The following is a 23205-nucleotide window of genomic DNA, read 5'->3' on the forward strand; positions in this document are numbered from 1 at the left end:
CAATCTCAAAGACTGAAGTTTTGATTTCTCAGAGGGCTCAAACCTTTCAGCCTTAAAACTTCTCTTGTTTAAGAGAGATAAAGCAAAAGAATCTACTTGTCAAAACAAACACGGGGTAAAAAACCCTCAGTACAACCCTAGACTTTATCTCAATGGGAAGTGGCACTCATTCGGGGCTATTCCATAGCATTCTTTGCCCAGGAGTGAAATCTATTATAGGAATTAGTACTGCCCCTTAAAATGGTAGCATCACTAAGAAGCAAATGAATCCTACTCTTTCCCTCTCTCTTCCTATCCATTCTCCTCCTTCTAAACAGTATTCAAAGGTTTGTTCAAAGGTCTTCATCCTATCTTTGTTGCCATGGTCTCTCACAGAGTTGAAACAACATTTTCAAAACTAGTGCCTGCTCTAAAATGCATTGTTGTTGGGATGCTGAGTCAGTTCTCTGCTGACTAGGGTGAAAGAAAGAGAATCTTTGAAAATCAGTTTTAACATTCAACTAACCTGAATGGGGAAAAGCAAGACATCTATATGCTACTAGACAGCAGCAAAACTTTTCAGGGGTGAGATGTCTTGTATTCTGGAAAGAAACCCAAACTGTCTCTAGGGTTTTTTTGTGTCAGCTATGCTGATTTTACTCTTTCTTTTTATTCATACCAGACCTGAGAAAGACAATTGCTCCTCAGAAGGGAAAAAAAAACCAAAACAACAAAACCACAGAAGAATCCTGTTGATTAACACACACCTCCCCCCCAGCTAAATCCTTGCTGTGGAGGTGACAGAGGATGTTTGGTATGCAGTTGTGACAGGCACGGCTAGATTTGGCACGGCTGAAATGAGTAGGGGGAAATGATGAAGAAGCACCATTATTTCTAAGGGAACTAACAAGGTATTTTGCTTGTATCCAGCTTCTCTGTTTGCCTCTCTTGTTTAACTACTTGCACATTCTTTGAAATAAGGTCCATCTCTAGCACACATATTTGTACAGCACAAAGGGAAACAAGCTTACTTTTCTAATTCAAACTTTTAAGCTTTATTATATAAATGAGAACATCTATTTGCTATGTAAATTAAAGCAGTGCACACACTCTGTACACACATTTCAAGGAAAGACAGTCTTTGTCACAGACTTGCTTACATCAACTTTAAATTGTTTTTATATGCCTGGCTTCAATTTTTTTTGAGTTCTTTTGAACATCTGTCCTTAGCCTGTGGTCTGGCATGGCATGCTAAATTCTGTATATTTGTTCATTATTCCCAGGGGAGGAATTTACATGAAAATTCTGTTGGTCTAATTATATGCCTCAGCTAGAAAAACTATTCATCTGGCCACAGCAAATTTCACCTTTATGAAACAGATGATGACTTTGCCAGAAACTTTCTGGACATGGTAACAACTGAAGGTTTTACAGCCTGCATTTGTAATATGGGTCATAAACTGAATTGAAGTGGGAAAAAAACCCCCTTAGATCATTACAGTGCTTCTGAAAACAACCCTTCATCTTCAGGAAAAAGAAAAATCACAGTTTAATGAGGAAAGATGTTTGCAGCAGCTTATTAGGGGTAAAATGAATGTAGCTTCCCCTGCTACTTGTATCTCCTGGAGTCAGGGAATTCAGGTTGTGAACGAGGAAAAGCTCAACAAAGATCTGGAAACAGCATGTTGTGGGTCTCAGTCTCTGAGATACATGTGGAACTGAATACTGGAAGTGTTTCAGGGTGACAAAATGCAGAAAGAATAAATGGGGTGAGAGTTCTTCCTATAACTTAAAAAGCATGAGTGGGAAGTAGATTCATAAAATGGGAACAGTAAAGATCTTCCCAATTTTTCATCCTATAGGATGAAGATGGATACACTGTGGAAAATAGGGTTATTTAATTCATGTTCTATAAATAATTATAGACTGGAAACTGTAATATATTGTATAAAGGTATGTGTGTCTGCTCAACCCGCACGTTTCACGGACTTCTGTAAAGCACCTCTCCTGATCTCCCTGGTCCAAAAATAGAAGGTGAGAACACGAGGCACTGATGAGACAATGAACACGGACCAACCTACCCCTGCCTACGTGCAGCGAAAATCACCGGGACTCCCACTGATCAAATGCTACGTGCAGAGGAATCATCACACACTTCTACGACGGTTAAATTACTCAAAGCAAGGACTAACTCTGGACATTAGCATTTGAATGGGCCAGGGGACCCTTTCGGGATTTAGTATAAACAAAGTTAATGGCCGGTGCTTAGTGAAAACAATGGGAGAAAGGCTGCCGAGGGGGAAATTAAGGGTATTTAAGTTAAGCCTCTAGGTGGGCAAGGTGTGAACCCAGCTAGAGACACCGACTGCCAGGGTCCGTGTCTCCTGGTCACCCTTGGCTCATTTTTCCCGGGAGAAATTCTGTCAAGTAAGTGTCGCTGTTTGTGGGGTTTTGTTTTGGTTTTTTATTACTTAAAATTCTGTAATTTGATTCCAAATTTTGTGATTTGAATTTTAATAAACCAAATTATTGAATTTGGTAATAAATTGTCCTGGCATTTATAACATACACCAAAACAGAGCTGGTGATCTTGGGGTTTACAGTTTTCAAAGCTGTCCACATTTTGGAAGGTTTAAAGGTATTTCTAAAGAGATGAACATAGACTGTGCATTGTGTGTACACTTTCCCCCACTTTTCTCTGTGACCACATCACTTTTTCCCCCATGATTTTAATTCACATAACTCTCCCCTTTTAACTTCTATAATCTTTCTCTCCTGGTCTTCTTTTTCTTTAAATATAAGTTATTCTTCTTCTTTCTATGCTCCTTGCTCATAATTTTCTAATTTTCACTAAATTTTACTTTTTCATGTTCTCCTAAATTCCACACTCCCAAAACTTTCATATTCCCCTTTTCTAGTCTCTTCTTGGCTTTACAGTCTTTTCTAACACTGTGTATATACTGTTGCTTGGGCTTCCACTGCCTTTTTATGGCTTCTTCTATATATTTGCATTCTCCAATCAGCCATATCAACCCATCAATCCTATTGCCTAATCTATCACGCACTCTTCTTCCTATTCAGTATCATAACCTGAAATCCATTTCTCCAACTAATTTCCCTTTTGGATAGCAGTGCTACACATCTGCATTAATCTTTTCACTTTCCGTGGCTTGGATCCTTCTAGGTTCATTCATTTACTGCCGAATAAGCTCCTCTTCTAATGAGTACATTCTCTGAGCTCCTCAGTATGTATTTCATTATCCTTATCTTCTTCCTAAATTGACTGCTCTTCCCCCCAACTTAACTAAAATATCCCCCCTTTCTGTACCCATCACAGGGTCATCAGAGAGCCTAACGACAAGAATGGAAGAGAAAGCACTCTCTGCTTGTCAGCCTGGGCTTCCCCTGCCACGTTATTTCCTCATGGCTTGTGGACTTTCTATGGAAACTGTATTTTCCTTAGCGATCTATCGGTGGGATTCACAGAGCCACAGGCAGAGGAGGGCAGTGCCTCTTGCACTGCCTGCCCGAGGCTCTCCAGCTTCGGGCTTTCGCTCCTGATGGGTTGCACCAGAAGAGGAAGAGTTATGCTCATCTCCATCCTTACAGCACAGCTGGCTCTGTCCTCTTCTCTTCCTCACGCAGATTCACTGACTGCCCCGGCACACACAACCTTTGGCACAAAGTAAGGCAGGATTTGGCCCCAAATCAAAGACCTCACCAATGTGTCAGACGAGTTAGCATGAGTGTCTGTCTGTGCTGGGGAAGGGCTAAGAGCTAGAATAGCAAGGGTATTTCAGGTCAGGCCTGAGGCGAATTAGCAGACAAGTTGTGAAGCTTACACAACATGTGGCCACATTATGTGTGGCTCCAGTCAGCGCTAATAGCCTGTCATTGAGCTCCACGTTTAAACAATTTGAGCAAACAGCAAACACAGAGGATGGGAGGAGGGAAAAAGACCTTCGAGGAATAAGAAAGATCAGGGTACTTAGTGTACTTTACAAGCAAATATTGCAGCGGTGAGGACAACAGAGTATCTATGAGGTAGAGACATGATCCAGTTCCTACCATGCAAAAGTAACATAATACAATACCAAAAATATACAATTTGTCCAATTTTAAAATTCACTTGGCCAGAAGTTTTTAAGCTACACTGGAAACCAGTTATTGGTTTAGGCTGTGTCTGATCATGTGCATTACAAGAGAGAAAAATTAAAACATGTATGATTTTGGTTTAGCAGCAAGGGAACCAAAAAAAGGGAACAGGAGAAAAAAGAAAAAAACATTTGTAGTAACAACAAAGAGTAAAATTCAACCACATCCATATAAATAACACTGATATTAGTGTTGGGAAGTAAATATAAAACATTTTATAACAGAATTTAGAAACCATACTGCACTGTTTAGTTTGAAAATAATAGCCTATCGAGACAGAACTGTTGGAGTACTTATTTAATCCAGTGCAGAATTGGCTAAGAAACCATCCACTCTACCATGGGGAATGCTTAGCTCAGTATCTGGTAGGTTGCCAGCCATTTAAAATGTTTTTGTGTTGGTTTAATGATTGTTCCCATGAGCACTGACGGTAAGGGTTGACATTAATTAAAATACTAAGTCATCAGAGCTTGCATTGTGGGGAGAGAAAGAATGGGCTGGATCCAATTGTCTTCAAGGTTTCTTCAGCCTTTCACATTTTTCTCTTAGCTGTATCATACATACCAAGTATCCTTTTGGCTGAGGTGTAACAATGTAAACAGGCTGTCTCCATAAATATAATCTTTTTAAGTTTTTCACACACTTCCATTTAACTGATTATAGGACAGTCATTAAAATCAGCTAATCATGTAATGTGGCTGTGTTCTGAATGCTAAACAAAATTCCTAAATGAAAGAGGATTTTAAAACAGTGTCTGCTTCTCAATTTATTTCTACTGTATACTCAACGGCACACAATACAGTATGAATTTTGGGCCTTATCCTCATTAACCTCAAAATGCATTATCTCATATTAAAACAGGCCCTTTCCATAGAGTGTGTTGCAAAAGCTATGAAAAAAAAAACTAGAGATGTATTTTGGCACACACTCTGGAAACACGATGAAGTATTTCACTTAAAACTGTGAAATTAAAACAGAATGGCATAAAATCCTGAGTAAGACTCACTGCTAAAATGATTTTTGCATCATTCAGATGGAAAAGTTATCCTTATTCATTTCTCTCATTTTATTAAACTATTACTCAAGATACAGCTCTTCAAAGGCACACAAACAGGAAGAAGTCGCTTAGCACCTGGAGTCCTCAAAAGGTCACTCAAAAATGAGTAAAGAAGCTGAGCTCTTCTGCTCCCATCCATTCAGCAAGCCTCTGTTTTCATCCTCCTGGCAGGGGCTTAATACTGCAGAGAGCAAAAATGCAAGACAAAGTTTATTCCACATATAACATGATCAACACCCTAATAATAAAGACTTCTGGCCTGACCAATGTGAAGAAGCAAGCTGAGCCTACATAAATGCAATGGGACATTTTCACAGTGAGCAATATATATCATAAAGGAGACTGCTGGTCCCAACGCAAAAGATAAAGCAACCCTTTCAATATATAAATCACTTTTGCTCCTCTGGATCAGAAGTCATGTGAATCTGCAACTTTGAGTCACCTCTGCCTTGGAGAAGACCAAAATCTAAATGAGGTGCCTGAAAACCAGTTACCATTCACCAGCACATTGCACAGTGCTCACACTGTTTCCCATCACACCTTTTCTGCATAAAAGAAATCCTTGTCTCTGAATATGTGCAACCACCACCGTGCTTTGCACATACAAACACTGCTCCTTTACTTTGTTTGTGGAGAGACACGCACCTTCTCTGCTGTCTTGGCATCAAACAGGAGGCAGGGGGTTTAGACTACCATAGGCAGATTTCTCTAATGGCAAACCCTGGAATATGGGAACGCTCTTTGGCTGTTTGGTGCAAATGTTCTCTGAATAATCTTCTCATGTAAATGAACTACCTGCACTTTGAGTCATTCGGGAGCTTATCTATGTAATGCAGAAAAGGGCCAGAGCAGGCAATGGAGGTTCTTGTCCTTGTACATGAGGGCAGGAGACCTTATGTCCTCCTGAGGCTTGTCTGCAGTGGAGCCATCTATGGACACCAGGTTAAAGGGCTTTGGGTGGTTTAAAATTCGCCTTTTTATTTTAAACTCTTGGGCTTAGTTTGGGGTGTTTTTAGTTGTTTTTGTGGTGGAGCTGCCTTTCCAGGGTGGTTTTTTGTTTCCTTTTCATGGACAGGCAGACTCGCAGGGATGAGGCAGCGCCCAGAGAGCCCCCCAGCCCCTTGCCAAGGGCGCCACAAAGCCACAGTGCCCGAGCGCAGACTCTCAGCGCAGCCTGGCCGTGGCGGAGCATCGATGAAGCGGGTCCCGCTGCTTCTCTGGGCCCGATCCGAGAGCCGCGGCGAGCCGGGGACAGCGCAGGGGCTCCGGCCCGGAGGGCACGGGGAAGACGGGCGGAGAGGACAGCGCTGCGGAGGCCGAGGCCGCGCTCCTGCAGCTCCCCGGAGCTCGCTGTGCCGCCGTGCCCCGCGGCCCGGGCAGCCGGGAGGGGCCCGCCGTACCCCGCGGCGGCGGCGGTCGGAAGCGGCAGCGGCAGCGGCAGGGCGGGTAATCCGCGGGGCCGGGGCGCGGCGAGTGGGTGGTCCGGGCGGCCGGAGGCGCGGGCCGTCCCCCTGCCCCGGCGCCGGGCCCGGCCCGCTCCCGCTCCCGCAGCTGGGCCGGAGGCGGCCCGCAGACCGCTCTCGGCACATTTCTTCATTTCTCACTTGAGTGCCCTTCTTTAGTTCCCTTTCAACTGCCCACTTTATATCGGCTTCATTACACCACCGCTCCGTTTGTGATGTAAATCGGGAAACTCAGGGAAGTTTTTCTTTTGGCCTTGTCTACGGAAGAATACCGAGAGGTATTCAAAACGTATTAACACAAATCAATGGCACCAATAAAAGCAAAATCTCCTTAGCAACATAATCTTGATTGCAAAAGGAGAACTGAGAGCATTTAGCAGAACAGTGGCCCACATGGAATACGCATTTGTCTAGAAGAATGCAGCACAAAGCCTAAAAGAGAGATGCTGAAAAAACCCAAAATTAACTCACACTGAACAGTTACTCTTTTTTTCAAAAGTACACAATTGGCTACATTAAATCTATCGTGCGCTTTTCTGCTCAGCAACATTGTATCTACCGCTTTGCAAGCCCACATTACAACACCCGGAATGCCTCAGAGCGCCCCTCCCGCCCGCACGTTGGGACATGAACATGTCCAACACACCCTCTCATGTATGTTAAAGACACTATGCACACGCACATTGTAAAGAGCCTGTCAAGACTTCCAGACCAGAGTAAGCGGAGAGTTAAAATGTTTCATGCAAGGAAAAGCTGCTGGCTGGTAAAGAACCAAGGCCATCCTCAGCATGGCAGAGAGCACACTTCGTTTTTGTTCATATTGTGAAAAACGTGAGATGATTAATTCATGTTCTTATGGTAAATTGGAAAATTATAAAGCTGTATAAAATTATATCATGTAAAAGTCTATGTTTTAGGAGGTTTCTGCAGCAGATGGTGAAACTGACCACCCTGAAAATCAGGCGTCTCCATTCAGAAGGGAACAAAAGACTTTGCAGCTTTCTCAAGTATTGGGAGGGGACCTGTTGAGATAAGCCAGTATCAGCAACTCACACCTCGGGAGCCACCTTCACAGACCATCAAGCAATATCACCCATATCTCGAACATTCATCAACTATAAGGATCCATAGAAACTGAACATTAACACATGGACTTGGGAGGGGAGCTCTTTTTAATCCGACCAGAGACGAATTTGGGTTTGAATAGCTAACCAAGAAACAAAGGGAAATATGGGGAAATATTGCCAGAGGCAGAATAAAGAGTATAAAAACCAAGCCTCGAACATGGCAAATTCGTGTACCCAGCTAGAGACAGCAGACTGCCAGGATCTGTGTCTTAGAGGTCACCCTTGGCTCCTTTTTCCTGGGAAAAACTGTCAAGTAGGTATCGCTGTTTGTGGGGGTTTTGTTGCCTAAAATTCTGTGATTTGATTCCTATCCAAATTTTGTGATTTGAATTTTTAATAAACCAAATTGTTGAATTTAGAAATAAATTGTCCTAGCGTTTATAACAATAAGGTACAGGTTACCCAGCATTTCATATTGGATGGTCTGGAAAAAATGTGAATTGCACGGACGGGAACGACTCCTTTCTAAATAGGTGATGTCTGCCTCAAGTAGATGGAAACTCTATCTTGTTGGAGAGCATATGTGAATAAAACATAGACGTGTAGACACAGCTTCCAAATCACCATTCAACCATGATGATAGTACATTTAATAAATCCTACTATCATTAGGGCTTGAAAAGCTTAAAGAACAACAAATGTGGACTTAATGAAAAACCAGTTTGAAACACTTAAGGCAGGCAATGCCTGTAATTTGGTAACTTCAGTCCTAGAATCAACTAAATTACCCAAAATAATTTTCTCTCCTCTCTCACCCATCCCCCCATTTAGACTAAAAGTGTCAACTAGAAGTAAGATGAGACGATTGCACAATACAGCAGTTTCTCAAGTTTTTCCTTTTCTTGCTCTCCCCCAACACAGATGAAAAATCATAAGGCTTAGAAGATAGGTTAACAATTATTTTATTAGTTTATAATACATACAACTTAAGAAATGCTTTAAAAAAAGTTATATTGGAGTCCATTCCCATTCTGGGTCAGGTCAGAAAAAAACAATGTCGATGTATTAAATAGTATTCTATAACTCAAATAGATTAGCCTCAGTAATTTAGCAGACATGGTTAAATATTCTAAAATATGCATATATACAATTGTGCAGCCTTAAAAAAGTCCTTTTATTCCTATCTTCTCCTCCCAAAGCTGTGCACCCTGTAAACACAGTACTGGCTTCTAAGCTTTGAGTCTCTCACATGGACTTAGGATACTTGAAGAGGAATGTTACAATAGTGGAAATCACAGCAACCCTAACTTTCTAAACTCTTTGTGAGAGGAGAGGTGCCCAACAGGCAAAACTAACATCAAGTCTCTCTATAAGTAGCAGCTTCTTTAATTTCCAGTTTTAGGTTAAATTATTGCTTACAGGCTTTCTGCTTGAAATGGATTTTTAACATACTCCAAAATACTGAGTTAACTTTTCCCTCTTGATGGCAACATCTTTTCAGTGACTTATTTACCATTACTGCTTCATACATTTAACAGGTCTTTCCTAAGTACACACACTCCGATGCAATTCTCTGCAAATTCTTTTAAAGCAACATGAGTTACACAGGTCTAATTTAGCACACAACATTTAGGCACTGTTTCGTAGCTTACTACTCTCTTTCAAATTTATGTTTGGAATGAGTTCATATTCTGATTGCCATACTCCATCCTTTATGAAAACAAGAATCTGGGTTACACTTTTCAAATCAGGAACTACTTTGCATTCCTTGTTATCTCACTGAATCAAACTGTTCATTGACAATATTAACCAGTAGATACACTGCATATCCTAACAAATGAGAAAGCCTATTGCTAGCTAGCATAAAAGGATCAGAGATAAACACTTGGGAGTGGATGAGTTAGATATTTGTATCAGCATAATGAAACCAGTTTAAACATACAGCCATTAAAAATACCAGTTACATTGCATCAGGATATGACTTTTTGAAACATTTCTAAACGTGACTTAAAAAATGTATTCACAAACCTAAAATACTGTAACAAAAAAAAATCTTCAGCTGACTACTAAATCCAGTTTTCAACACCAGGCAAAGTAACTTTTAATTATTAAGCTATAAATGGGGAGCAAACAACAACAAAAAAGCCTGTTTCAGTAAACATTATAAAAATCTATTCGTTCTCTAATACTGAGCATTTGTCAATGGTTCCCTTCTCTGTAAAAACTACAATTAACTACAAAAGTCTTACTTACCTGAACTTAAATTGTACTAACTGGATCCTACTTGTGGGCCTTAGATAAACTATCACGTGACAGGAGCTGTCTGGATAAGTCAAAATTTTCTTTGGAAACAATTAGCCACGCATTACAGGCTCCAGCTTAGGAAAAGACTATTCTGCACTCAGTGTAGCTCTTGTCAGCAATTCCATTTTGTTCTGGCTATTTTAAATGAAGAGATGCTGAGTTTAGAAGCTTACCTTCTGCATTATTATTCTGCATGATAACGGAATTGTCTCTCAACTAGAGCATAACCAAAATAAATTACTAATAACAGACTTACCACAATAAAAAAAGTGAACAGAAGTTAACACATAGACTGTGTGAATTACTGAAATGGACTGCTAGCTTTTGCTTAACCTGCATCATTCAATAACATTTCATTCAGTTCAAAACTATTTTCTGTCATACTCACAGAACTCCAAACCTAATCCCCAAATCCAATCTTTTGACTGTTGCTTCTGCTAATTCCTATGTTTCATCTTTTGCCTCACTAAACTGTTCTTACAGGCCTGTTGCATTTTCAGGAGCCAAGCATTTATGAATTTCTTTTTTAAGAAAATATATCTTAATGAAATATTAATGAGCTAAACAAACCAGAAGACTTTTTTTTTTAAAGGACAATTTCCATGAAACCAGTAAAATGTAGTTTTATAAAAGATGTATATTATCCAGGTATTATGTGGTAGGGATACATACATACACCAGCACAAGTGTCCACATATGAAGTTTCATGTAAGGAATCAGGGGGTTTTAATTTTTAAATTATTCAATAATTCAGCCTACATTGACTGAAATATCAATGTGCAGAAAGATGAAAGTTCAAAAAGTAATGAACTTCAAAGTCCTGTTACCAACAAAACAATACGAAAGGATATCTAATGAAGAACAAATGCATGTTCTCAGTAGTGAAATTTTTTCACTTCTTGAGTACTCCCCTTTGAAATTATTCTACTTCCTTAAGAAGAATGATACTGTTTTCTTAGCACACCAGTATCCCCTGATTCACAAAGCTACAGAGAGAACTTTACAAAGAATAAACACAGGAATTAAGAAGGTAGCACCATTAGAAATAACCACTCTATCCAAATCAGAAAAAACCCCCTTCATTTATCCTTATCCAACATACTTTGACATTCAGCAGCCTAGTAATACAGGGTAAAAGAAGCTCTCATAACTTTATATTGATAACATTCATAATGGTCATGCATATTACAATCAAGTTTTTAGGGTGACATTTGCAGAGTAAGCCTTCATGCAGATAGGTATTCAGCTCATTAATTCCATGTTCCTATTATTTCCTATTAGTCCCTGAGAAGTTAATATTTCTACCTATAATATGGCTATTAAAGGCATTATAATGATCATACACTTAGCTGTTTGTCATGGAAATGCAATGTGGCTATAGGGAGAAGCATAAAGATTACAGCAAATTAGCAGTGATGAATACAGATTTCTGAAATGCTTTCTTTTCATAAGCAAGGTTGCTGAAGAGCCACATAAATGATTTTAGTCACAGATACAAAACTAGCCAGCACCACTTACCCTTAATAAGTCACTACTATGAGTCCAAGACATTTGAGGCTCTGAGACCTCTCTAATTGAGTGTTTCCTTTACACAAAATCATCTGGATTTTGACCTAATGTAGGGTCATCATGATCCTTTCTTTTAATTACTCAACGGCAGTGCTTGCAGAACTTAAAAGAACCATGGATTTTCTTTGCTTAACAAGTCTTTCACCTCTTCAATTAAAGTGATCTTTTTAAACTGTTCAGAATACAAATGGGGGTTTTGGTGAACAATTTGCATTATTGCCAGCTGCTCAAAACCCATAAACTAGGGCTCCAAAACAAGGGGACCAATTTAAAATTAAGACTTTGGGGTAGGGGGTGGAGTAAAGGGAATAAAGACAAGTTCTTTTTTCTTGGCTCCTGGCTTCTAAGCAGTTACAGATTGCATTATAAAGCTCTTCCTACAATCTTTGGGGCTAAATAGTGACTTTTAAAAAAAGAAATAAATTAAAACGGACTTTTAAGTAAGCCTGAGTAAGTAAATCTGAGAGACAGCATATTACATTTAAACACCATGGCCTTGAGAATTGCAAAAAACCGTATCATTCAACAAATTGGTTTAGATATTATAATTTACATCTAAGTACTGCAAAAAGTTTATACAAACTATTGTACTTGGGTTTAAGTATCATGGGAAATTTTAGATTTGCATAAATAGTTTATTAAAATTACTCTTACTGACCTATTCCAAAAAATTTACTGACTTCAGGTAACCTATCTCCATAAACATTTTCATTTCTGTTGAAGTTTGTCAATCCCAATATAAACTTCAAGTCACAGCTACTTAACAACAGATGAGCTCTTCAGAATACTTCACATAGGGTCAGAGAGGAAGTCCTTCTCCCTCAGAACTTATTTCTACATATGACTAAAAAAATTTAAAAGAAGTTGTTTCTATTATATTAAAGTAAGAAAGAAATCTTTATTCACCAGTTAAAGGTGACTATACCTAAAAATAATAATTAGCTCTCACAGGGATTCATTGATGCCTTCACCATTAGTTTAGCAGGATAAAGATGAAACAGGCATAATTAACATCATTTGCTAAATGATTTATATCAACTTGATTCCTAACTTAATTGTTCTAGGAAATTTGAAATAGGTAAGATTATCTGTAGGAATTGCTGAGTTGTAAGGAGCTAAACAAGTTAGTATAATTTTATAGTTATTTTAGCAAAGAGTAGGCAGTGTCCTGGAAGTCCTACTATAGCTTCTGGTCTGCTCAAACTGTGCAATTTTGTTCTTTGCCAAGTGACAAAAAAAGTAATATATGTCTTCTCACTAGCAATCAAAATAAATAGATTTAGTATTTCAGAAGCAACATCAAAAGAAAATCTTGACAACTGCTGCAGGCATTAAACAGTTGATTAAAGCTCTTGCCATCTTCAATTTCTATCATTGTAATTAATGAATTGAAAGGGATTGTATGAAAATATTTTGTAACATTCTTACTAGGTGAGTGTACTACTTCTTCAGGAGAGTACCACTTCTGAGATAAAACTCATCTCCCTACATAGGCAGTTTTTCAAGTTTCTTGATTATATTTTAAGTCAGAGACATTGTTTTAATGAAATATCCAAAACACTTTTTGAGGGAGTAAATCTGGCCTCCTTAAAAAGGGATTTAACCTTTTAATTGCTCAGAGCTCTACTTTGGATCTCTATATTATTTCTTAAAGAGAAAGCCCCAGCTAAAACACAGAAATGCCTGCTAACCAAGCCTATGACTGCTGATGCATCTAGAAGTAGACAAGATCTAAGTACCACTACCGTTAGTGTGGAAGCTTTACTAATGGGATATTCTGTAAACCAGTGACTCTAATCACTGCCCTGGTGTCAGCACACATCACACCCAAAGCAGCTTTACAGTCCCTTGGCTTGGGTGCTGCTGGCAAGGTAGCTGTGGACATGGACAGAACACACTGTGGGAAGTTTGAGCAGTAAACTAAGGCAAATAGCTGCTATGAACATATCACAAGCCATACCCTCCACTTGAGTGGAGGGATAGGTTTCCACATCAGTGGAAAACTGCATCCATGACAAATTATCTCTACAGTCAAATGAAATTTTTTTAAAAATCTAGGCCTGATATGATCCAATATCCATTCTATTGAAAACTGACACTTAAATCAATATATATTTCTGGTCATAAGTATTTATCACCAGTTATCACTCTTGTTCAATTCCAACCTCTCTTCTGCACCTCCAACCACGCCGGTCTCTGCTGCCATCAACGTTAGGTTTCTGTCCTCCTGTGGGCTGAAACTAGTCTGAAGTTACAATTAATACCTCTGGGTGAGAGGAGCACAGCAGAACAAGATTTGTACTGAAGAAGAGGTTGAAATTGATTTTTAGAAAATTATAAACAGTTACTTTGTAGAGATACCATGGGTGGCACTCAGAAGACTGAGGCCAGCACAAAATTGGGATTTGTTAATTAAAAATCATATTCTGTCCAGTCAAAGAAACACCCTTATAGGCTTGTATGAAAAGCATAGCTGAGTTATTTTCAAAGTGAACAGTAGGAATCCACAGATGAAAGCTGAGCAAAGATGAGTTTTGGTAACAGATATAGAAAGCTTGGATTTAAGAAAATTTAGAGCTTTCTAGACCACTCCCACTATGAACAGTTTAGGAATATAATACTCACTAGGGAATATTTTACAGGAATAAATATTTTGAAGACATAGAAAAATAGTTCACAGCATCAAGGTACCTGTAATACATTACCTTGAAATAAAACTTGTATTTAAAAGATTAAAAAGAGAAGACTATTCTTGTAGTGGTATCAACTTTTCATTCATACAAATATTAAGCAGAGCATATCTGGTTTTTTTCATATATTCACATTATTGCTTGCTAACACAACTGTACAAGGAACATGTTCTTAACTTACATCAATTTTGTGTATAGTAATTTTAGATACCTAAAGCAAATTTTACCATATGAGAGTTGCAATGAAAAAGAACTCAAAAGGGTGTGTGTGAAGATATGTACAACTGAAATATAATCATAAGAAATTAAATACAACTGGCCTGACCCAAGCATACATCATATATCCAGTTTAAAAAAGTCTTATACTTGTGCAGAAAATAACCTTTGTAAACCAAAATGAGCAAAAGAAAGGGTGCAATAAATAACTGTCTAACACATTTAAACTCACACTGTTGCCCACTGCACCCTGCTTTGATTACTTTTAATACATGGTATTGGCATCTGGAACTGCACTGCTCAAGAACTCTTCAGTAATTTTTTTCTGCTTATGTGGCTTTAAAATAAATAAACAAAAAACCCCATGAAAGGTCTTCTTGGGCAATTAAGTTTTTGTAAAACAATTCTTTCTGCACACCTGTACAGGATCTGGTAAACAGTATGAATAAAGCTGGCACGTGATAACTGACTTAATTAAAACAGCTACATTATAAAATGCAATAGTAATATACTTTTGTGATCTTGAGTTCTACTAACCAGATGCATGCAATGCTCTCAGTGATTCTTCTAGTCTGAATAAAATAATTCCACTTGGCTGCCTGTTTGGGTTTTTTTTAATTTTTTAAAGCCAAACTTCTTTGTGAAAAGCGTAGAGATTTTTACTAACAACATCTGCGTTCCAAAAGTCAGTTTCAAAAAGAACTTTGTCTCCTTCTTTAGCTGGAAGGGACTAGTCAATACCCCAAAAAGAAATAAAAGTATTTACAATTGACTAGTCACTGACAGAAGTTTCCAAATATCTTAGAAGGAACTTCAGCATGTAAATGAATGACTAAAGGGATTTACACAATGTACAGTCAATGGTATCATATTGGGATAAAAAAATACCTGTTCACTTGTATATCATTTTCAGCTGTGTATTTATAGTAATATATATATGTACACACGCGCTCACACACATATAAAAGACTCTTTTGAAAATCAAGATACATTAATAAACAGAAGTAGCAAAAGTAAAAATAACTTAAGTAGTAATTAACAATTGTGTGAAATTACTTTGAAGAGTTTGACCAAATGCACTTAGAACATACTCTTATTTAAAAAAAAACACAAAAAAAACCTAACCAACCAAAAACAAACCAAAACAAACAAACAAACACAAAAAAACCCAAACCAACTGAACAAAAACAAATGAAACAACCACAAGATTCCGTAGAACCAATGTTGTATCACTACCAGGAGAGCACCAAGCAAGGCACCATTGGAAAGACAACATACTTGAGTAAGTCTATAAATAGATCAAACGCTAATCTGGTCGAAAAATCGGTGTCTTTGGTAAAAATTCTATAAGGATGACCTGTATAAAAAAGAAAACAAATATGTATTAAAGATGGCAGCAATCCTATTATTTATCACAATGTCACAATGATAATTCACATGGTTTTAGGTTTGGTTTTTTTTTTTTTCTTTTAGTATGTCGTGATGTAAAGCAAAATCACGGCATTTGTCTGAGGTAGGAAACCATTAGAAAAGTTATGTATAATTGGTTTGGGGTTGAAAAACAATACTCAAAGAACTAAATTCAACTGGAAAAGTTTGCCTACTGATATGAAACACAAACAAACTGAAGTAAGCTAATCAAGTTAAAGAATTATTATGCAGTAATTTATTTATTGGGAAAAATATGAAAGAGATAAATGCATTCATTAAAAAAATAAATAAACAAACATCCTAAATGCACAATGCATGAAAAGTTAATTTGCAATTGCAATTTCACTTACTTCAGAATTGTTGCCACTTAATACAGGATTCTAAATCATGTTTATAGTTCAATACCTGTATAAAAAAGTGTATCAACTTTTGCAAAGCTCCCAAATCTACAAATGCTCAAGTAGTCAACAAGAACTTGACTAATGGTTTTGCGTGTTTATTCCTATGGACTCAATTCAAATTTAAACTACATTTTTCTGAGCTAAGTACACTGTAGGGTCCACTGCAGAACACAATCCCTAGTATTTATCCTCTTTAAATAAGAAACTTGAAGAAAATGTTGACTAGTGCATGTTCTTTCTTCAAAGGCAGTCATAACACAGCAGCATGATCTGACTTACAAACAAATAAAAGAATCTGGTAACATAAATATGGATTTGATTTACTTGGAAGGAAAACTCACTTTTTTAAGAAGTTAAAAATTATTTCTTAATGTTTTTGATTGCAAAGGAGAATACAACTTAGCTGCTTAGAGAATAAAGACTGCTATTTCTGCAAGTATACCAAGCTTCAGAAAATAAAAGTAAGTCTCCAATTTTATTTCCAAACAAGTAACAAATTTGAAGTAACAAATAAAGAAACCAGGTATACAAGTTTATTTTTTGATATATTCAGAAATGACTTATTTTCAGAAGTGAAGCAAAGTGTTCAAAATCCACTGATCACTGACCAGAGTCAACCACTGGATTCTGTAGAGATACCAGGGCTTCTGATATTCAGGGAAGTTTTCAAAAAGGGAGCAAGAAGTAAAGCTGAAGCACTGTGTTTATGCCAAAAGTATAAGATTAGCTCGTCTTTCTTAATTTAATTAATTAATTAATTATTTTAACATCTACTACTAGTGGATTTCAAACCTCAGTTTGGTGAAGCACCAGGTTTTGGGTACAAGAATCTAATTTAAATCATCTGTTTTGTGAAAAGTTGAGGATAGATATTTATTATTTAAAATTAAATCACAATCCTATTAGGGGCAGTTTTTAAAGACATCAGCAAATCAGTTCACTGAAAGTGAGAAAATGTCACAATAAGGTTTTGTAAAAGTTCTCATCAGCTATACCCAAAGATAATACCAGACGTTTCACAAATTCAAAATAAAATCTTTGACCTTTATCCTGTAAAACTATATGCCATGCATATATTATTACAGCAACTAGGTCAGCTGATTTGAAATTATATTTAATAGAATGAATATTTATCTATAAATGTTGCTGCTGGGCCATAGTATTTACAAACTCACATTATGTTTTTTCCAACTGAATCTGCAGAACATTGGGTTTGACAATGTTTCCTGCAGAAAAATAAAGTTTTCAGCAAAATACAAATGCTTCATTTAGGCAAGGCTTAAGTCTACTTTCTGAAATTTGACTGATTCCATTTTGAGTCACACCCATATATCTAACCTAAAAAATTCAGTAGAATAAATTTTACAAAAAGTACTTATCCAGTGAACTGAATAGAGCCTTTCTGTAAAAAAATACTTTTTGAAGACCCTGTATTTCAGGCAAGAGATAAGATCTAGTGGAAGGACAGGGAGAAGGGAAAGACTAAAAGATAAAGGTCATTTTAATATAATTTTGAACTCTTGAATCACATTTAAAATTTTTATATGCATTACAGCTTTGTTATTTTAGAGAACAGACAAAGTGCTGTATATTGGAAGATCACAGTTAAGTTAGTTCTAACGCAGTAGATATTTCTCCAAAGCTAATCTTTATTTTTAAAAAGCTAACCTTCCTACAGCCTACTAACTAAAGCATTAAAATCAATTAAGGAAATTCTAATGTTTTTTATATTTTAGCAGCTTAATTTCATCCTATCCTAAGAACTTCTAAGTACTAAGATATATTGAAAATGAAAATAAGAACAGCAACAAAAAAAACAAGTTGCAAGCTAAACAAACTGAAATCCTACACAGGACATCACTCATTTTAAACCACACTTCTTACTGTATATTTCCAAGAAGGGTTTACAGAGTCTCAGCCAAAGACTGAAGCAGATCAAAACTCCAGAGACTGACCTAAAAATATTTTAGTGACACCAACAGGAGATAAAGATACTTTCAAGATAGTTGAGGTAAGGGGTAGTTAAAATCTGAAAAGGCTAAAGGTTTCTTAAGCTCCAACAGCTTAGTTGAAAGGTCTTCTTCCATACTTTTGGACTTGATTAGCATTATATAAAATAGCCATATCTGACTTGCTGCGTAACCGAAGTTCTGGTTATTCTTTATACAGCATCTAAAATTTCACACTCCATCAGCACATGTTCAAGCTATTTTATCTTGGCAATTAATTTATTATTTTTCAGAACACAGTGAAGCCTTGTTTTCAAGTCATTCATAACTTTATAAATCAGTCCTGCACATGAAACCATGCATCTGTGAACCGTAGAAAATCCTTGCACTCAGGCGATTAAGCTCCTGACACCTTTACTGATTAATAATCATGAAAAGAATAAGATCAGAAGCAAAATAAATGATCATTTAATAGAGAAACTCACAAAACAGCCCTTTAACTTACATATTCCATCATGTTATTCGTTTCACATTTCCTTTTGCTTAGTCTCCAATGCAAGCACAGCTAGACAAGGAGGAAAGAATAAGAAGAAAAATGAGCTGTATTTTATTGCAGCACACAGACTAGCCCATTTGTTCACCTTTCATATTTTTCGTTCAACAAAAGCATCTGTTTCCATACTGTGCAATTCAAACTCCAACAGTACGAAGCTGCTCCCTGTGGCACTCACCTTGTGGTATAACCTATTGTTTTCCCATTCTAATAACTTCTCAATCGATCTTCGTGTCTGGAAGACAAATGAGAAAGAATTTTACTCTTGACTGGTTTCAGAAAAACTTTGCTTTGCAGCTGCTTTTGTGTGAAAAGGAGAGAGGTGCAGGACAGTGACTGAGTACAAGGTGGTCTATAGTACTATCAAAACTTGTCTGGTATTAAATAGTATCTAGAACAGAAACAACTTTTTATGAGAGCCAAGTAAGTACACTCAACCACTTTGGAACAAAAACTGTTGATATGTATGCTTTCTGGTTCTCATGGCAGTTTTAACTTTAAAATCACAGAAATTTCAAAGTGATCTCAGTATAAAAAGCATGATCCCCCAGGATCAGCAGTCTAAATGTAACACTTCTAAGGTCAGCGAATTAACTCACAAATGTTGCAAATTATTTTGCAATACTGTAGGTCAAGTGCAAATATACAATACTCTAAATAAATTAGGAATTTTTTGTTACATTTATATCCAGATTTCAGAGAGTGAAAGAGCAAATGCAGAAAGTTACAGTAAATTCCACAAATAAGCATTACTAAGTTTGTGATCTGTATAGAGTGCAAACCCAGTATTTAGGATTCCAAAAGGGAAGGTTTACTGCCTGTGTCATCCACTCTTGACATTTTAGATAGAGAATCCTGAAAGCTGCTCTGCACAGCTTTTTTAGATTATGCATGCTAGAATTAAAGGACATTCTGTGTTGCAAAGTTTCACAGCATTTTGAATATAATTATTCAGTTATATTTACATTTGAGAAATACATACTGACATTTATGGTCATTTGACTGCCAGAATATATATTGCTTAGCTCTAAATGGGATTTACTACAGACTGTGAATAAAAAGAGGATAATTCATGGTGCCAGGTGTTAAGATGAGACCAACAGAGCTGCAGGTGCAAAAGGACGGAGCAATGACAAGGATCAAATACAACTTTGTGCAGCTGCAGCTTCCTTACAAGGCAGAGAGGGGTGAGGGGAAAGGATGAGAAAGCATCTTGCTGTTATTACTACAAAATACTAATACTGTAAATGAACCTTAACAAACCAAACCAAATACAGTCATGAGAAACAAAAATGTCTGAGCAAAATAAAAATTAGACAACAAATTATTCGTTTCCCCCCCAAATATTAACATCTTGGTTTTCAAGCATCCTCTAGTTTAATACTGAAGGAGTTGTGGGGAAACACAGCTAAGCATGTACTGTGGTCACATGATTAAAAATTAGATCATTGGTATCTATCAGTATTCATTACAGCAATTTTTTTATTATGTTTTATTTTAAAATCACAAGTCAAGGAATTATCAAAAGATGGACATACCAGTGACTAATTCATCACATCAATTGGAAATTGAATGTTTTTGGGGTTATTCTTATTATTATGTTTTTAAAGACAGTGCCCTTTAACAATAATCAGTAGACCTCACTTGTTTCTTTGTAAAGATAGCCTTTTAGAGTCTGCTCTCCTTTTAAATGAAAATAGGGCAGCAGTTATGGTCACACTTTTGTTAATTTAGTTGCCAGTCAGCTCCAAATCAAAAGAAAATAAGGCTGCAGAGTGTAATTAACATTCAGTTCAGTCGTTTTGTCCCTTGTCTAGCCCCCAAGCTTTGTTAAAATTGCCATCTGAATGCTGAAGGCTGTAGGGAAATCGATTTGATTCTAATCGCACCATGAAAAGAACATGATCTAACTGCTTTCAGCCCTCCGTAAATCTGTACTAGGTCTTTAGCACAATGCAACTTCCAATTTAAAAAGCACTGAATGTCTCGTCAATGACTTTGTGAAGAAAAAAGAACAAGGAGTAGACATAAAAATTCCAATAGTTGTTTAAGCATTAAAGTTCATTTGCATCACAGCAAACCTGAAAAGGGCTGACCTCTCAAACCGCCTCTCAGGTCTATGAAGTTGTAGCCTTGACAAGCTCACATTGACAGAGCTCATTGACTCTGAAAGGCTACTCTATCAATGGTGAAAAATGGCAATAGGTTCTACTCTGAGCAGGCATCTGCCTGCCCACCCGCTGCTAAACCAATGGCAAAACTGATTCAAAACCTGAATCTGCCTTGTAATCTTCCTTTCCAGGACCTTTTAATAATAGATTAAGATCACTATACAATTTAATTTCATTGTTTGCCCCAAAGAACGTGAAAAACATCCAAGCTTTTCAAATTCCAATAAAATTACATCTGTATTACAATACATAAATATAAATAAGAAATTGATAGGTACTATTAATTGGTTTATTCAAACAAGAGGACAGTTTAAAGTCATTTGACTAGCATGAGATAAAAATACATCCAGACCATGATTCTTTATATTCCCAGACCCTTAAATACTACCCACCATTCCTATAATATAATCTGGGCTAGACACACAATATCATAAATACAGAAATGTTAATGAAAATTAGACTGTAAAATATTTCTGCAAACCTCAGAGCTTGGAATAAAAAGAAATTAATTAAACAGCATCACACAATTCACTATAGTAAGTTTTCTTCCTACTTGACAGGTGAAAAAAAGCACTTGCACATGCAGCTTAATTAATCACTGCTCTTGACATCTCAATGATTTACAGTGAGGAGCAGGTGAGGATATACAAAACCAGAAAGGAACACTTGATTTGAGTGTAGCATTTCCAGCACACCAGGATGACAAGCTTGTATATTCTATCAATGGTGTACAGAAAAACCCATACAGCAAATTATTTGTTAGCCACAACAAAAGCACAAATTAAGTGGAAGAGCGACTTGCTTATTAGGAAGATTTAATACTATCCAGCTTTTAATTTTTTTTCTTAAAAAAACCCAGTCCAATATTTGAGTAAAGAAAAAAAATACAATTCAAGTACACTTTTCAGCATACCAATGATAAGAAAGTATGCTTTGTAACATATTTCATGAAAAAAGTAGTCTTCAGTGCTATCTACAAAACTTTGTGCAATAGAACTCTTCAACTGTCTAGACGCAATGTTTAATGAATTTTTTTCTGTAAAATAACTGATTCTTTAAAGATATTGATGTCTAATGGTGTCTTTTGAAAAATCAGACTCCCAAAAAAATCCCAGCGCAGAATACACTTTCACTAATGCTTGTCACTCCTGATTCAGTAAAATAAAGTTTTTCCCTCTAACATGGAAGAAAAAATAGCTTTAAAAAAACAGGCTAAATACGAACTTTCCATGCAGAAACAAGCATAGTACCAAATGTATTACCAACTGCAAGACATTTCTGTTACATCTTTCCAGTGCCTATCCAGTTAGCTCCAGATGGAATTATGATCTGGACAGGAAGGCTGTGCAGCAACGGGGCTGCTCTGGCAGCGCATGACCAGGAACACGCACACTGCACCAAACCACACTGGAAAACGGGCCAAGGCCCCCTCAAGGTCCTGCTGTAAATCAGTGAATGACTGGTACAGTGTTAAACAAAAGGATCTTACATGACCCCCAAAATGGTGCTAATTTGAGTACCTCCCTTTGTCTTTATTATATGGGGATTGCAACACCACCATCCTCCACTAGCAACTGTATTCACAGTTGTTTGGGAAAAACCAAAGACTCTCCTGCTACATGCATTTGTGATCTTTGACTTCTCATCTGAACACATATGTATACTATTAGTCCAGTATAGCATGAAATTTTTGCTATAGTAGATTTTCGTAGTGTACTATTAGTCCAACAAATTGTATGAGATTTTCAAATTCCTCCGTACAAAACTTTACCACAATCAAGTATTACTGGTTTTGAGTATCACCCTGAACAAATATACTTTATGCTTTAATTTCAAAATACAAAGAGACAACACTAGGCAGACTTTTTTTAGCTTCTCACATGGCCAGAATTTGTATTACATACCACAGAAAAAAGTCAAAGGATACTGCCACAGGTCAGGACTATAGTATCTCTGCTCGCTCCAAGAGAGAAATGACAGATGCAGGAATTTCTATTCATCTGACTACAAAATTTATACCCAAGTAATTTGGCTATCAGCACAAATGATGAAATAGAAAGTTAGACAATCACTGAGTCACATATGCTCACTTTCAACAGGCCAGAACATTCCCCAAGGCAATTTTGAGGCCCATACTGGTACCACAAAAATGCCAAAGCTGTACTCAGAGCACACATAACTGAATGATGCACATCTGTGCT

General features: G+C 37.1%; 1 protein-coding gene across 2 annotated transcripts in view; it reads right to left on the reverse strand.

The window, feature by feature from the left end:
- Nucleotides 1-8666: 8666 nt before the first annotated feature.
- Nucleotides 8667-23205, reverse strand: part of CHIC2 (cysteine rich hydrophobic domain 2) — a 44542-nt gene continuing 30003 nt past the window's right edge. Inside the window, exons 4-6 of one of the 2 annotated variants that reach the window (XM_063401929.1) lie at nt 19012-19068; nt 18786-18845; nt 8667-15856 (exon numbers count right to left, since the gene is read on the reverse strand). In XM_063401929.1, coding sequence (XP_063257999.1) covers nt 15806-15856; nt 18786-18845; nt 19012-19068 — 168 coding nt within the window. In that variant the 3' untranslated portion in view covers nt 8667-15805. Of the gene's footprint in view, nt 15857-16266; nt 16336-18785; nt 18846-19011; nt 19069-23205 lie in introns of those variants that run through there. The other variant, XM_063401928.1, reaches the window with a different exon arrangement.

Source organism: Prinia subflava, chromosome 7 (genome assembly GCF_021018805.1).
Source record: "Prinia subflava isolate CZ2003 ecotype Zambia chromosome 7, Cam_Psub_1.2, whole genome shotgun sequence".
In the NCBI taxonomy this organism is placed as follows: domain Eukaryota; kingdom Metazoa; phylum Chordata; class Aves; order Passeriformes; family Cisticolidae; genus Prinia; species Prinia subflava.